Below are 16053 nucleotides of genomic sequence, written 5' to 3'. Positions count from 1 at the left end.
GAATAAAAATAAAAAAATTAGTGTTGTTTTATATATATATTTTTAATCTTTTCTAAGTTATTTTTAAGTTATTGTTACATTATGTTATGTAAGTTAAGTTTTAGTATCATTTCCCTTCTCCCTCTCTTCACCAGTTTACACCTCTACCGTCGTCTATCCTTAAAGGTAAAGTGCAAATAAAACTACATTTTTTTAAATCAATAATTCTATTATCGTTATTTATACATTTACAACTACAAAACACATTTTTCAGTGTTTTCCTTACTATAGTTATTTTTTTAAAATGTACTACTTAGCTTTAATTTGAGTGTGTTTTTCGTGTTGGAACAAATTATTTGGTTTTACATGTAATCATATGGGAAAAAATGATTCACCTTATGACATTTTCATGATATGATCTCAGTTTCAGAATGAATTAATTTCGTATCCTGAGGTACCACTGTACTTATATATTTATACTACTTATAATACTTATTCTAAATTAAAATAAACAGTTTATCTGAAAACAAATTTTTTCATTGAACAAAATTTGAGGGCTTTATTTAAATTATGATGACTAGAAAGTTATGTTTATTTTCTTTTATTTATAAAGTGTGCAGTAAAAAAATGTAATTGCCAATGTTTCTTACAACAACTGAAGTATGAAAATTGATGTTTTCAATCATATTTAATGATCATCATTCTTATAAAGGTTGATTCTAATGAAAATCATTAAATATGACTGAAACATTAATTTTTCAGTTTAATAAAATAGTTTTTGCTGCTGTACAAGGTTGTGCATGAATGATTGGAACATATGGGTTTTTCACAACAGATACATCTGTAATATTAGTGTAGTTTAGTGCTGAATTTGTTTTTCTAGCTATGAAGGCAAAGTGAAGTGGAGTGTAATTGTTTGGGCTTGTCCGATGCAAGTTGGTAGACCTGCCGATAAGGAGTGAAAGCACAAGCAGGTGCCCCTTGTGAGGCTTCGCTTGACAGGTGAAATTCAGATGTGTTAGAGATCCCTGTCACTTTGTGGCCTGGCCAGAGCCCCCCTGCTGTTGATCAAGCTCTGCTCTAGTTGGCAGCAAGATGAACCACCACTTGCCATATTTGCAGGTAAAGTTCCCATAGTGTCCTTTGAGGCCTGGGGATGTTGGAACGCTAGATCTCCTGGATTCAAACACCGCATTGGTACAAAAACTGGCATCCATGGTCGGAAACAACCTTACCTTCTGGAACTTGAGATACACTTTTGCAAACTCATCCATTCTCCTCAGTGGCGCAAGGTCAATGGTTGAACACATTGTGAGTGGATGAATGCAGTCGATCTTGCCCATAGCCCATGGCAGCACAAGCCACATAAAAATCCTTCCACACGGTAAAGAGGAAGCAGTTTCTTAGGAAGAGAACAGGGCTTTGCATTCCCAGTAATAGCCTAGGAGCCACATCCTGCATGCCAAAGCCAGCAGGGTGAGGAGTTGTACTCCTGTTGCTGAAGCCTTGCTGGTGGCCAGGGGATAGGACCTGTAGTGGCTTACAGGATCCTACTGACTGTTATCTAATGTAACATGTGGTTGGCAGAGTCTCTCTGTGGCATAGGGCCAACTTCCTTATGTCTGAAGGGGAGGGAGGTGCTTAAAGTTCCATTATGAGCTGAATGGACATAACTGCCCAAGAAACCAGAAACCAGAAACAGAAAGAAAGCATCCTATTAGGGATGAGGGGGTGGCCCTAGCCAAGCAACCAATCAGGCTGGAGTGTCCTGGTAGTGGGCCAAACCAGACGTGGAGAGGCTCTTAAACACATACTCCAACTCCCAAAAGGATGTGGGGCACCTATGGAAGGGTGGGCATGATCTTGACCCCCTTCCTTCCTTTATTTTATTTATGATGGCTGATCAAAGAAAGTTTGTGCATGCGACTCTAAGCTCTCAGAAGTGCAAAGTAGGGGAAAATGTCAAAGAACCATTCAGTGTAAAACAAGGAGGAGGAAGTGGTGTATCTAGCACCACAACCAAAAAGCAGCAGTCCCACAAAAAGGAATGCTAGCAGAAAGAAGAAGGCTGCAAAGGCAAGAATGGAGTCACCCGTTCTTCTTGAAAGGGTCAAGGAGATAATTGATCTAGCCTCCAACTCCAGCCCAGAAGAGATTGACAAGATCACCTCTGAAATTGGCTAATCATTTGGCTTAGCCAATTAGCGACAGGCTTGTGAGAGACGAGAGACCTGAGACAGTGACCAGAATATGGTCCCTGGTTAGCCAAAAGGCAGCTGCATGTAGTAAGTGGGCATTGTGCATGGAAGAGGGAGCAGCATATATAGATGCTACTCTTCCTGGGGAAGTGGTGAAATCCAGTGTCCAACCATGAAGAATGTCCAACTGAAGAATGTCCAACCATGGCTGAGGACAAGGAGAAAGCTTTGAGAGTGACCAGAGGAGTTGGTCCCCAAGTGATGAAGTCAAACATCCTGTATGAACCCAGGACAAATGATTGCTTCAGCCAATAGAGAGAGGAACCTTCCTTTGTCAAAAAGGCAAGAAAAGATTGCTGCAGTACAGTACCAATGTTCAGATATAAGCAAGAATATAGAGGGCATCTCAGAGGCACTGGCGGATCTACTTGGCAGGACTGACAACCACTGTAAGAAGACAGTAGGTTCGGCCATCCAGCACCTTTCTCACAAGATGACCTCTATACTATTGAAGCATGATTGCAAACTCACCATACCAGGATATAGTTAATAACATACTCCAAACCGATTACAGTGTGCACATAAACAAAACAAAAACAAACATTTTCAAACTCCACCCAAGTTCTTCATCAAACTTTATTACGATTACCCAATGGATCTTCATGAAAGATTTTGGAATAAAAATTTGAACAAGCATTCAAATTTTTATTCCAATAGCTTTTGCAAAGATCTATCAGGTAATTGTTACAAAACTTGATGAAGAACTCAGGTGGAGTTCGAAAATGTTTGTTCTTGTTTTGTTTATGTGCACCCGTAAGCAGTTCAGAGTACATGACTGGCAAACTCTGTGCTCTAAAAACAGTCAGAGCCCTTATTGAGAAGGTGGCCCATGTCCCTCCAACAGATCATTTGAGACCTAGTTAAGTGGCAACAAAAAGTCTCATTATAGCAAAGAACGGGACATACACAAAGGGTGCAAGTAAACCAACCTCAGCAGCCAGCTGAGATGCCAAAGTGGGAGCCTACCCTACCCTTGACAGAACACATTCTCCTCATGTACCTAAAGGATGGGAAGGAAAGCAGTGGTGCAATTTCTCTTTATCCACAACTGCATAAAGAGAAATTTCAACCTTACTAAGCTAAAAGTAGGGGTGGAAAACATCCACCTGGTTATGAGGAATGGTGTCCTTTTTGAGGTTGCATTCCAAAAGGACATCCACGTACTCCAAGAGGAGTTGACAGAAAGGAAGGCACTGAATAAGGCAGTCATGTGTCAATTGCCCAAGAAACAATGTCCATGAGTTATTATTTTCAATGTCCATGAGGCCATCAGTAAAGACAATTTGACTTGGGCATAAAGTTTGACGATCTGAAAACCAAGTTTTCCCTCAAGGGAAAAGGGTCCTCCTTATTCTTTGAAACAAGAAGCTGAAATATCAACAAAGACTGAAGTAGGTTCAATCCTTCCTTCATATCTGATGAAAATTGTATGTGATGATGTGGTAATAGTATTTCCAATTAAAGAAAGTACATAACTCTTGTCCTTTCTGTCATATACCATGCCATCAGGTATGAAGGAAGGACTGAACCTCTTTCAGTTTTTGTTGATATTCCAAGCTTCTTGTTTCAAAGAAAAAGAACTTCTCTATGGAAGTGATAATTACTCCTGCATATGGTGACATAAAACATTGTTGTTTCAACCTCTCAACAGAATATGCAAGTTACACAAACATTTGCAAAAATACCATTTATGTGGGAACAGAAAGGCACAGTATATGACAGAAAGGCCAAGGGTTATGTACTTTTTTTAATTGGAAATACTATCACTACATGGATGCAATTGCCATCAGTTATAGGACAAATAACCCTATTTCCAATAATGGTTGCTTTTTATATTTTTTTATGTGAACAATAAATATTGTAATAAATGTTCCATTTTGAGTAGAATAGATTTTCTTTTCCTAGTAAATAAAGACAGGTTCTACCTCTAATTGTGGAGCAATTCAAGTATCTGGTTTAAGTGAACCATTCCATGTACTCAGAAAATAGTAATTAAATTTCAAGGACATCCACCCTTTCAAGTGGATGCTGTCCCATGCAAACACATCTTAGTTTGCATATCAGGGCATTCATACAGTGATGCCAGGTATGGCTATTTTTGATGCTAAAAGAGTAAAAAAAAAAAAGCCAAAATTCAGTGCAAAAATATTTTCTACCTTTTCAAAAAATCATGGATTTCATTTAGCTTTGTTTTGTTTAATCACTCTAATATAATGCTCCACATTTAAATGGCAAATACCATCTCCTCCTCATTTCATGGAATTGAAAATTTTTNTTCTAATTCATTTCAAATGTGTCAGTGCCTTTATTTTTGACAATGCAATTACAGTAGAGCACCGATTATCCGAATGCCGATCAACCAAAGCATTGGTTAACCGAAAGCATTCCAGTTGGACTGTGTCGTACTGAATCGAATGTTTTTGATACTAGATTAACTTGTAAAGTACAATTTTTTTGTTTTTATATTTTTCAATATATTTATTTTGTTTGTACAAAGTAAAGAAATAATTTTTAACGATACAATAGTCACAGTTATTATTGTAAAAATTTTCGTTAGGCTTAACATCGCTGAAAATTCAACGTGAAGCGACACGCGACGGAGAAAAATTTCAACACGGGATAGGTTAATATATTTTTTCGTACATAATNAGTGTGTTTCTATTTCAACACTTGGTGATATTCCATCTTTATTCAGTTGATCAACTGAATAAAGATGGAATATCACCAAGTGTTGAAACAGAAACACACTATGTGTTAGTGAATCAAAAAAATTTGATTAAGACGAAATTATGGTTAATATGTAATACAAAATGTGTTGTGGTCCCATAATTTCAATAACAATTATATTGAATTACATCACACATCTTTTAATACAAAGCACTCTATTTCCAACTTCCCAAACTGGTAGCAGTCACACAAGCCAACGCACAAACATGAGGATCAGGAGTGCACCTTTTGACTTACGGCCACAATTCTTATGATGTCAATGTTATTGTCATTATTGGAAATGCAGGTACACATCACACCAATTTGAAAAATTCCACATTTTCTTGTAGTTAGCTCTTTGTATGCTGTGACAATGCTGAACAACCAGTTCAGCATTGTCACATTGAAAACTAGATGTTAACAAGATTTTCATAAAACTATGGATTTAAAAATCCATAGTTTTATGAAATATTAAATTAATTAAAAATAAGAACTAACAGAAATAATGACACAACTGAATTATAATATTAACTATAGTAATTAATTTGTAATTTTAAAATTAAAAACAAACTGTTCCCATTGAAATTCAAGCAGATCAGTCATTTTTAAATTTGTAAAGTTTTGTGCATATCCAACTCCTGGATTCAATTTGAAGTCTGGATCAGCCTGTTAAACAGTATTCAGTATCTTTAATTGTTGTTCTATCAACTCTAACCAATGTCAAAACAACAACTTATGGTTTCTTCAAGCCACTGTCAAAAATGTGCATCACTGTGCATATTTTTACAATGATCAAGTGATTTCTTTCTTTAAGTCATCATATCTCAGTAAAGTGTAGGTTCAGTGCAAAAAATATTTCTAATCTTTATTTTTAAACAATTACCAAATAAACTAAAATATAGTGAATTAATTTGGAGATGGTTTAGCTTTTGCCATTTAATAGTATGACAGTTGATATTTTGCAATTTGCTTTATCAACAAAAATAAATAAATTATGAATCAAATTAGGTTGCTAGTGTTTTTGTTTCATTAAACTTTTGCTGGAGTTGATTTCAAGGTGTAAATTTATTTTCCAACATTTTCTCCAGAGTCTGTATTTTGTTACATTTGTTTTATACAAATCTTGTAAATACAGTGCCAATTTTTAAGTCCCTTTAACTTTGTCTTAATAGGCTTTGACAGTAATTACACATTAAAGATTAAAAAAGAAAAATTATAATTAATGAAACGTTTTTACTTATTTTAAAAAAAGTGAAAATAGTACTTACTAGTTCTGTATTGAGCTTCAGTAGGATCACTGAAGGTATGAAGGCTGACAGTGTACACTGATATATTGTAAGCACGACCAGGAACCAGACCATAAAAAGCAGCCTGGGCTGGCCCAGGAGGTGTTCCTTTCTTTTCAACATACAATACACTTTGGTTGGCATCTGGAGGAGAAATTTTCACCTGATAGCGATCAAAGACGCCAGCTGGATATGGAGGTTGCCAGAGCACCAAAAGGGTAGTGTTATCACGATACCAAACAATGAAACGACCCGGTGGACTTGGTTCTGCAATGAAAAACAAAGTTTTAGACCAAAATTTAATCAGTTAATCATTAAAATTGCCAGATTCTGAAACAAAGTTTTAAAAAAGAGTCTGTCTACAGCCATTCTCATTCAAAATAATTAATTTGAGAGTAATTTTGAATAACTAATTATATGTTATGGTCTTTGGGACCAGATGGAAGCATGACATCAAATTTCAAATAAATACATTAAATAACTCAGGTCAATAGGCAAAGGTGAATTCAGAAATGTTTTCTTTAAAATGATTATTTTTATAGGAAATTTCTTTCTAATCTTATCAGTAAAATGGTTTTGTCATCATTATAAACTCAGTATAAAAAAATCAAAAATTCATCTTCTAGATAAGATTTTAGTTGATTTCATTTCTGTAGATAAAAAAGATTTTGTTGTAGTAATGAGTAATATAGGAAATCCTTGTTTATTCAAACTCAAATAGTTCAAAATCCCATTAGTTTGTAACTGTACTTTTGTCTCAGCTGGGATATAAAGATTTACACATTAAGGAATTTGATTAGTTCAAAATATAGCAACTTTAAAATTCAAAGTGAAACTTCTATCCAAAACTGTGATATGCTTATGTTAATTTGTTCATTTAGTTCAAAGTGCCTCCATACTATAAGAGAATAATAGACCAAAAACTCTTATCTAGTCAATATAACTCTGCTTTTACAGTAATACATTTTTAGGTGTCACCTTACATATGGACTACTCCTTTTCTCTCTTATTTCATAAAATTCAGCTGGATTTCAGAATTGCAAAATTGGGCTACCAGTAGCAGATTAAGATATTTATATGACTCCAGGCTATCACTTTTGGGCAACTTACTACTTTTTGGACCACTTTAAAAATAATTTTAGCTACATTTCAAGGAATTCTGCTTTACTTTTTAAAAAAAGATGACTTCTACCACTGTCTATAGGTGTTATGTAAAAATAATTTATTTTGTGACTACGTTTCTTTACTTCTTTCCTCAATTTTTTATCTGGCAACCTGTGAGGTTCTCACTGGACATGTGCTGTTTACCTACAGCTTATTATTATTATTAATTAACAAAAATAGCATTCTGTATAAGTAACCATATTCCATTTGCTTAATTAATTATGTCAGTTACATGGTACTTGGCATATTGTATAGATATATGCGAATCTCAGATAATTCAAAACTCAAAAATTCGAAGTCACAATTATTTTGTCCTTTGAATTTAGAACTAACAAAGATTTCCTGTATATATTACCCTGTTTCCCTGAAAATAAGACAGTGTCTTATATTAATTTTTTCTCTCAAAGTTGCGCTAGGTCTTATTTTCAGAGGATGTCTTATTTTCGGGGAAACATGATAAAAGCAAAATATTCAGTCACCACCACATACAAATAATGTAAATTTAAAAATTAATTTGATTTACATTTTGAAAATTGAAAAGCAACTTTTAAACAGTTTTTACAAGCATTTCAATTTTCAATTGATTTTATTTTAATTAGTTTGATTTTATTTTTAATTTTGGTTTCAGTTTCAGAGTAAAGACCAGTATTCATTATTATTTTATTATTTTTAAATTTAATTACTATTTTTAGGTTTAATTTATTTAGTATTAATTTAGTTTCAATTTTCACACTTATTTTTAATAATTAATAAATTATTATTATTTATTTAATTTTTCTGCATCAATTTTTTAAATTACTTCCAACTCTTTTTTCTTTTGTGACATAACTACAGAAAATGTTGTAGTGTTGTTTCACACAAAAGATAATCAAATTTAAATTTATTTTAAATTTTTAGTAATTTCATTGATTTCAGTTTTATAAATCTGGCTGCTTTGTAAAACATTTTTTAAAAGTTTAATTTTAAGCAAGTCAACATTAATTGAACTATTGGGCTATATAGTTGACCATAAAAACCATTTTATGTCTACAAATTAAAGTAATCACATCAACCAATTTGCAATCAGGCAAAAGAAAAGAATGGTTTGTCTAAGGCCCTGTACACACTAGGCATTTTTCAACGCGCGTTAAACGCGCATTTAACGCTGAGCTAACGCGCGTTAGCTCGGCGTTCGACGAGCGTTAGTTCGGCGTTTAGCACTGGCTCAGTTTGGAAATGGACGAGAAAGTAATTGATTGTGTGTGCTCCTCCATCATCGCTATAAGGCAGCACATATATCTCAAAGTGCCCGTAAAGTGCCCGCAAAACACGCGGTTTAACAAAAATCTATAAACGTGCGTCAAACGCGCGCTTGGCGTTTGAGTGTGTACGGCTACATAGAACTCTTGGTTCTTTAAAACGCGCGTTGAAAAATGCCTAGTGTGTACAGGGCCTAAGACAAAAATAGATCAAATTTCATTTTTCTTAAACCAACTATCAATTTTGCATGCATAGAATAAAGCCTTTTGCTCACAGGATAACAGGTGGAATCAATCAGATAACTTTTTGGCAAAAAAAAGAGTAAAGAAGTAATTGGAAGGAAGCAATGAGAGAAAAAGATACTTACTAGTGGTGAAATTGGAGGAGACAAAGACTGGCGATTCCTTTCCATGGAAGACCGAGTAGAGTCTGGCTTCATAGCTAGCTCCGGGTATCAAATCTCGAAGAGCAAACGGAGATTTGATGGAGTCAAAGTCCCGAGAGGCAGATTCATCATCGTCTGACAAAGGAATCACCTTAACTTTAAATCCCGTGTAGTTCCCTTTTCGAGGAGGATCCCAAAACAGCTCTGCTACCTTTCTTTCTCTGGCATCCACTGATAAATTGATGGGTGGGTCTGGTTCTGAAATGAAAAATTTTTTAAATTTATATCATCAATCACAGCCAATATCAATAGATTTTTTGGCATTTTCCTTGTCCCACACTTAAAAACTAGTAGACTTTTCACACAGAAGTTAGAGCAAATCAATAAACAACATGGGATTACTATACAAAAAGAATAAATCATTCACTAAATTCCAGCAATATTGAAACTTAGTGAAATGTTTATTCTTTTCTTATAGTATTTCCAGTTTCAGTTTTAGTAACTACAAAAACAAGTGTTTTCAGCATTCTTAGTAGACTGGCATCAGCTCTTATACACTACATTTTACAAATTAATACTTAATTTATAGAATGCATCAGTGTAATAAAATATATGTTATATAAATTTAAAATTCAGAAATTATATTCAAACTAAGAAAGAGAAATTTTTTTATATTTTACAATGCCCTTAGGAGAAATTTTATAAGAAATACTAGTGAGGTTGCGGCTGAAGTTTTCAATGCAAAAACATGAACGTCGGATATTCAGCGGTGATAACCTGTAAGTCTAGAAGTTTGACAACGGCATTTGGAATGTCAGTAGAATCATGCTCGACTTTCCAAACGTCATTGTCAAACTTCTAGGCTTACAGGATGGCACCACTGAACGTCCAACGTTCATGTTTTCACATTGAAAACTTCGGCTGTAACCTCACTATTTTTTATAATATTAATAAGCTAAAAGAGAGCAATGTAAGTAAGTCTTAACTGTTACTTCTCCATGGCTTTAACAAAAGAAGGATCTGCATGGAGAGCCTTCTTTCATAAGCCATAGAGAAGACCTGAAACGGGGACTGTGGGGTTTAATTAGGGAAGTGATTCAAAGAAGGAAAGATGGGAAGTGCACTCACCAGTGAAGACGTTAGTGGTCCAGACCCGGTAGGAAGAGACATTAGTGTAGAAGAGATGAAAGGTGTATTCAGTGCCGGGAAGGACATCTCGGACCACAACCCCATCCCTCTTGTCGGCTGTGAAGAAAGTCAGGTTGGGGGCGGGCGTACCGCCAGCTGGCGAATAGTCCAAGTGCAGGGGAGCGTCGTCAATGTTCAGCACTTCAGGAGGCAGCTGCAGGGTGATGCTCCCAGCCCATGATCTCTGTCAGAGAAAAGAAAAGAAGGGATTAGGCTAACCAATGGAGGAGTGGCACATCCACACCTATCTCATCTTTCACTTTGGTCCAAACAAAAATTTAGGACCAAAATTGCATGGAAAGGTAGGCACCTCTCTTTCTGAAATTTTATTCTCTAGGCCAGTGGTTCCCAATTAGTTTTTCCTGCTTACCACTACAAGAAAAAGCTCAAACTTGCTTACCCCTTATAACAGAAATTCATATTAATCCATACTAATATTATAAATTCAATGGAAATTCTGCCTGTCTGTCACCTTTTCACGTCTAAATCGCTGAATTTTTAATAAAATTTGGCACAGAGATAGCTTACATGTTGGAGATGGACATAGGCTACATTTTACTGCAAGAAAATGTCTTAATTCCATGAGAAAATTTGATATAATGCAGGCGAAGCTGTAGATAGTGATAGACAGCTAGTGATAAATAAAATAAGTTTTTTTTTACATTTATTACCTTTAAAATACTATTCTAATAATAATGAAAATAACATAAGGTTATTTAATTTTAATGTGACAAATGTGCACGATTTTCTTTCCACAACTTTGAAAAATCTGGTTGCTTTATGGTCAGCTTCAGACTCAAGTCATCTTTGAGTTGAAGTCAATGATGATGTTTAGTTTTCATGTTTGTCATGGCTGAAAATCCGTCCTCGCAGAGGTATGTTGTGCAAAATGGTAGTAAATATTTTATTGCCACTTTGCTGACATGATAAATGTCTTTTAGGTCAGCCCAAAAATTACTCAGTGATTGCTCTGCAAAACAACTCTTGAGTCTGCTGTTGCATGAAATGTCTATTAATTCCTCTTGGTCAGAGATGGGAAGGTGGTGGGGGGAGTTATTCGCAACAGCGACAAAAATTTTCAAAATTAATTTCACGAAAACAAATTGTGTTAATTGTACAATTTTTGTTTCTTGTGTAAGAATTTCATTTACGTATTGTCACAAATGCATTTTTTTGATGAAATTTCGAGAATATTTTTAGTTATAAATAAACGAATTTGTGCATTTGACATCATGTTGTAAATTGCCAAATTTTTGATGATTCATGCATTATTTTTTTTATTGCTTCATCTCATGCATTTAAATTTTAAATCTACAGATTTTAGATTGCCACGTGTACCCCTTCATGCAATTTCGCGTACCCCAGGGGTACGCATACCACTAATTGGGAACCATTGCTCTAGGCAAAAGATGCCAGACTCGGTGGCAAATAGGCACATTTACATCTGTGGAAGGAAACCAACAACGTTAAAGCCTGGAAATTATTTTTCATCCCCAGGCTTTAACACTGGTGATTTCCTTCCACATAAAACAAATGCACCCGCGGTGTCGCTACCACACCCACCGCAATGAGACAGGTTGTAACCTGTCACCCGCAAAATGTACACATATTTTGTGATTGCCATTAACATGGTCCAGGTCCTTGGGTTCAATACTAAGGTGAAGGTCGTCCACTATCAGTGTGCCCAGACATAGCCCTGGGCAGCTGTTATTATTTATAATAGAAAGTGGGCAATTTTAGATATTCAAAGTTTTTCATCCTGAACATGTGCTGTAGCACAAGTCATGGAAGATGGTTTGTATGTGTCATGTATGTGGTCAGTATTTATTTTCCACCTAGTGTCAATATTAATATTAGTGATGCCACGAATAGTGATTTTGCTGAATATCGAATACCGAATATTCGGCTATGCTCTCGGCCGAAGCGCTGAATATTTGGTGATCGAATGTTCGGCAAAATATGTGTACATTTTGTGGGTGACAGGTTACAACCTGTCTCATTGCGGTGGGTGTGGTAGCGACACCGCAGGTGCATTTGTTTTATTTGCAAGTAGATCATGTCATGACATGCATTATTTGTTCATTGTTACATCAAATTGTGTTACTAATAGTCCCTATTACTAAAAAATATCACTGTTTGTATCACTTTATATGAAAACTGTTCGCCTACATCGGCCAGTAGACCTTTACAAGTGGTGGTCAGCAAATGCAAAACAGTATCCAAGTTTGACAGAATTCGCTAAGATTTATCTATCATCTCCCAGCAGTAGCGTATATAGTGAGAGGCTACTTTCAGAAGCAGGTATAGTTTATGAGGAAAAGCGCAATCGTTTGCTATCAACAAATGCTGAAAAAATTGTTTTCATTCATCACAACTTACCACTGATAGATTTTAAGTATTAAATGTAATAATTTGTGATTAAAATAAATACATTTTTGAGTAATATGTGCTTTTTTTTTCATGATTTGGTATTTGGTATTTGGCCGAATAGTATGCAACATTTGGCCAAATACCAAATATTAAAAAAAGTAGCCAAATAGGCCGAATACCAAATAGTCGCCAAATATTTATGGCATCTCTAATTAATATTGGGTTAAGCGAGCTTGAGTGTATCCTGGGGAAGCTGTAAGGAGAAAATATTATTATAGGTATGGATAGTAATGCTAAGGCTACTCTCTGGGGCAGTGAGACTACTGATGAAAGAGGCAATCTGGTTTCAGAAACTATTTTTAAATGGAACTTGGTATGTGTAAAGGTCCAGAGGCAGGTCCTACTTTTATATCCAGTAGGGGTTTCTTGTATATTGATTTGACCCTTGCTACACGTGGTGTGGTAATTGATAATTGGCATATAACCAATGCAACCACTAGTGATCGTGAACTGATTAATTATGAGTACGACGTAGGTAAAGCTCTTGATCCTCCAGAGAGTACATTTACTTTTGGCTTTGATAGTGCTAATTGGCACAAATTTCAGCATAAACTGGGACTAAATTTATCTTTGAAAAATTTTGAGGTACTAGAGGACAAGTATGATGTTATGAGATACTGCACCCATATACAATGTAGTATCCAGAATGCTATTGTGCAGTCTATCCCTAAGAAAGAAAGGAAGCACAAGGCTCATAGGTGGTGGTGTGCCAAATTGGATAGCCTTAAAAGGCAATGAATGACATTTCAAAGGTGTTTTGATAATGAACAAAGGGCATACTTAAAAAGTGTGTACCTCAATAAAAGGAAATTATATAAAAGCAGGATAAAGGTTATTCATACAGAAAGTTGGCTAAGGTATGTTAATGCCAAAACTAAAGGTGTTCCCTGGGGTACCCCTTACAAAATTTTAACAAAAAAGCTCAAGACTAATCAGGTATTGATGAATATGAAAAGTGGTGATAGGGAATTACTCAATTGGACCGAGGTAGTTGAGTTCTTATTGTGCTCCCTGTTTCCTAATGGTGTCAAGCAGGAGGATAATATGGCTCAAAGCCAAACAAGAGTTATGGTGCATGAATATATTGATATTAAGCATGTCAATGATATAACCAGATAATGATGTTGACATAGCCACTAAGGCTTTGCGGGGGCAAAAGCCCCCCGGGGCTGATAAAATTACGTATGAGATAATTAATGAAGGTTATGATATTTTAAAGCCTCATATGAGGTGCCTAAATCAGGCATGTTTGGTATATGGTGTCTTCCCAAATTGTTGGAAACAGGGAAAAGTGGTAATAATTTATAAAGATGTGATAAAGATAAGACTAATCCAAGGTCATATCGGCCCATTTCTTTAGTACTGTTGCTGGGCAAGATTTTCAAATGCATTATTAAGAACAGATTAGAATCTAATAAACAAGTATAATAATAAGTATCAATATGGTTTTACAAAAGGTTATTCAATGGAGGATGCATTGATGAGACTCCGAGAGGTTGTAAAGTCTTGTAGCAAATACGTTTTTAGTATATTTTTTTTATATAAAAGGGGCATTTGATCATCTATGGTGGCCCTTGATTTTAGAGAATTAATATACAGGCATTGTCCCAGTGATTTATATAGGTTACTAAGGAACTATTTGTCATATAGAAAGATAGTAAGAGGAAGCTAACCTGAGGGTGGTAAAGAAAGTGAATAGGGATTGCCCACAGGGGTCAGTACTTGGACCTGTCCTCTGGAACTTAGCATTTGATGATATCCTAAGGATTTTAAACGAAAGTTTTAAGTATGTTGCTTATGCGGATGATCTAGCGTTATAATTCACTTTCACTTAGGACTCCAGAGGAGTGAGCTGGAGTCCCTAAGTGAAAGGTGGGTGGTTAATAAGAAAGGGAATGGTTTTTAATTATGGCAGAGTGGTGTATGATGGCACTGCAACAAGTGCCAAGGTTGAAAGGAAGAGGTGATCAATATGGTAAATGGTTTGTGGCAAGACCAGTGGAACAGTCTAAATAAAGGGAGAATCACATATGGTTTCTTTCCTAGTATTAATCAAAGGTTAAAGGCTAAATGGATAAAGCCCAATTCACCATGTCCACAAAGTTTTTAAGTGGACATGGTGACTTCCAAAGTAAGTCAAAGTCATTCCACTTGGTTGAGGATGACCATTGTGAGTGCAGTGCTGTCAACACCCTCCAGCATTTTATGTTTGACTGTATACTATTTTATAATGAAATTGAAGAGCTAAAAGGTACAGTACATTAAATATAGGCTCCTCTTAAAATATAGAATTTGGTGAGGGCTGCACAAACTTAGTGGCCACTAAGCAAAAGTATAATGGTGCATGTAATATTTTAAAAGGTATGTTTATAAAGTGCATGTTTGTTAGGATTGGTATGTAACCCATGTTTTTATTTATATAGATTTTATGGTTTTATGTAATAAGGGATGTATTGTATATAGTACATTGTTAGGTTCCATGGTTTTAATACACTAATGTGGGGATCTACTATACCTTATCGTATGGTATTTTAATGGGGGTATATATATATATTCATATTGGTATATATGGTTTTATTTATATTGGTATATATGGTTTTATTTATATAGTCATATATGGTTTATATGGTTTAAATGGGGTTATTTACAAGGTTTACAGTTTATTTATGGTCATTACAAGGTAATTTATTTTATGGTTTTATTTATACAAGGTTTTAATATGGTTTCGTGGCAAGTGTGGGCACACTGGTTTTTAATATAGATTTTATATATATATCTATGTATATAAATAGATAAATAAATAAAACTCACGCCAAAATTGTATAGCCTTCTTGATAAAAAGCACTGAATTCAGCGTTAATACGATTTTTCTTGTATCGCAAGTACTTTCGACGAGTATTATATCGTCGTCTTCAGGCGAAAAAAAGAACAAAATTTGAATTAGAATGTGCAGAATGTTCCAAGTAGAAAACGGAAAATTTTTCTTGTCAATTTCTAAATTATAGCGTTCGGTAATTCCGTTGGTCACGTGCAACAAGCTTTTGCTGGAGTTCGAAATATTTTAAATCCACACGACTAGCAGCGCATGCGTTGAGGAGCGATCGTACTAATTGTGCGACTCTTGGCGCTTTTTGCTATTTAAACGCTGGTATAAAGTAACCCATATTTCGGGCAAGTCGAGTGTGGGGACGTTGCATGCGTCTGTGGTCATTGTAAGGAGCGCTTCCCAAATAAATGTAATTCTTCTGTTGTTACAGCTCCTGAGCAACGCTGTTTTTGACCATAACGGGTTATAGCCCTGCTGTAGAACTTTTCTGGCGAGCTCTGTGGTCTGTCTTCCTTTGTTTATATCATCTTGATGTTCTGCGATACGGCAAGCGAGCATTCTTGTCGTTGCCCCTATATACTTCTCAATTGT

General features: G+C 35.4%; 1 protein-coding gene across 1 annotated transcript in view; it reads right to left on the bottom strand.

Annotated features, from left to right (window-relative positions):
- Positions 1–16053, bottom strand: part of LOC111641871 (tyrosine-protein phosphatase 10D-like) — an 87530-nt gene that overhangs the window by 54911 nt on the left and 16566 nt on the right. The window contains exons 2-4 of the mRNA XM_023388124.1: positions 10146–10389; positions 9000–9275; positions 6212–6496 (exon numbers count right to left, since the gene is read on the bottom strand). Of these exons, the coding sequence (XP_023243892.1) occupies positions 6212–6496; positions 9000–9275; positions 10146–10389 (805 nt within the window). The remainder of the gene's footprint in view (positions 1–6211; positions 6497–8999; positions 9276–10145; positions 10390–16053) is intronic.

The sequence above is a fragment of the Centruroides sculpturatus genome, unplaced genomic scaffold (assembly GCF_000671375.1).
Source record: "Centruroides sculpturatus isolate CEXI.00-Female unplaced genomic scaffold, Cexi_2.0 scaffold1606, whole genome shotgun sequence".
Lineage (NCBI taxonomy): Eukaryota > Metazoa > Arthropoda > Arachnida > Scorpiones > Buthidae > Centruroides > Centruroides sculpturatus.
Note: the sequence above shows the minus strand (reverse complement) of the source record. Positions and strands in the feature narration are given on the sequence as shown.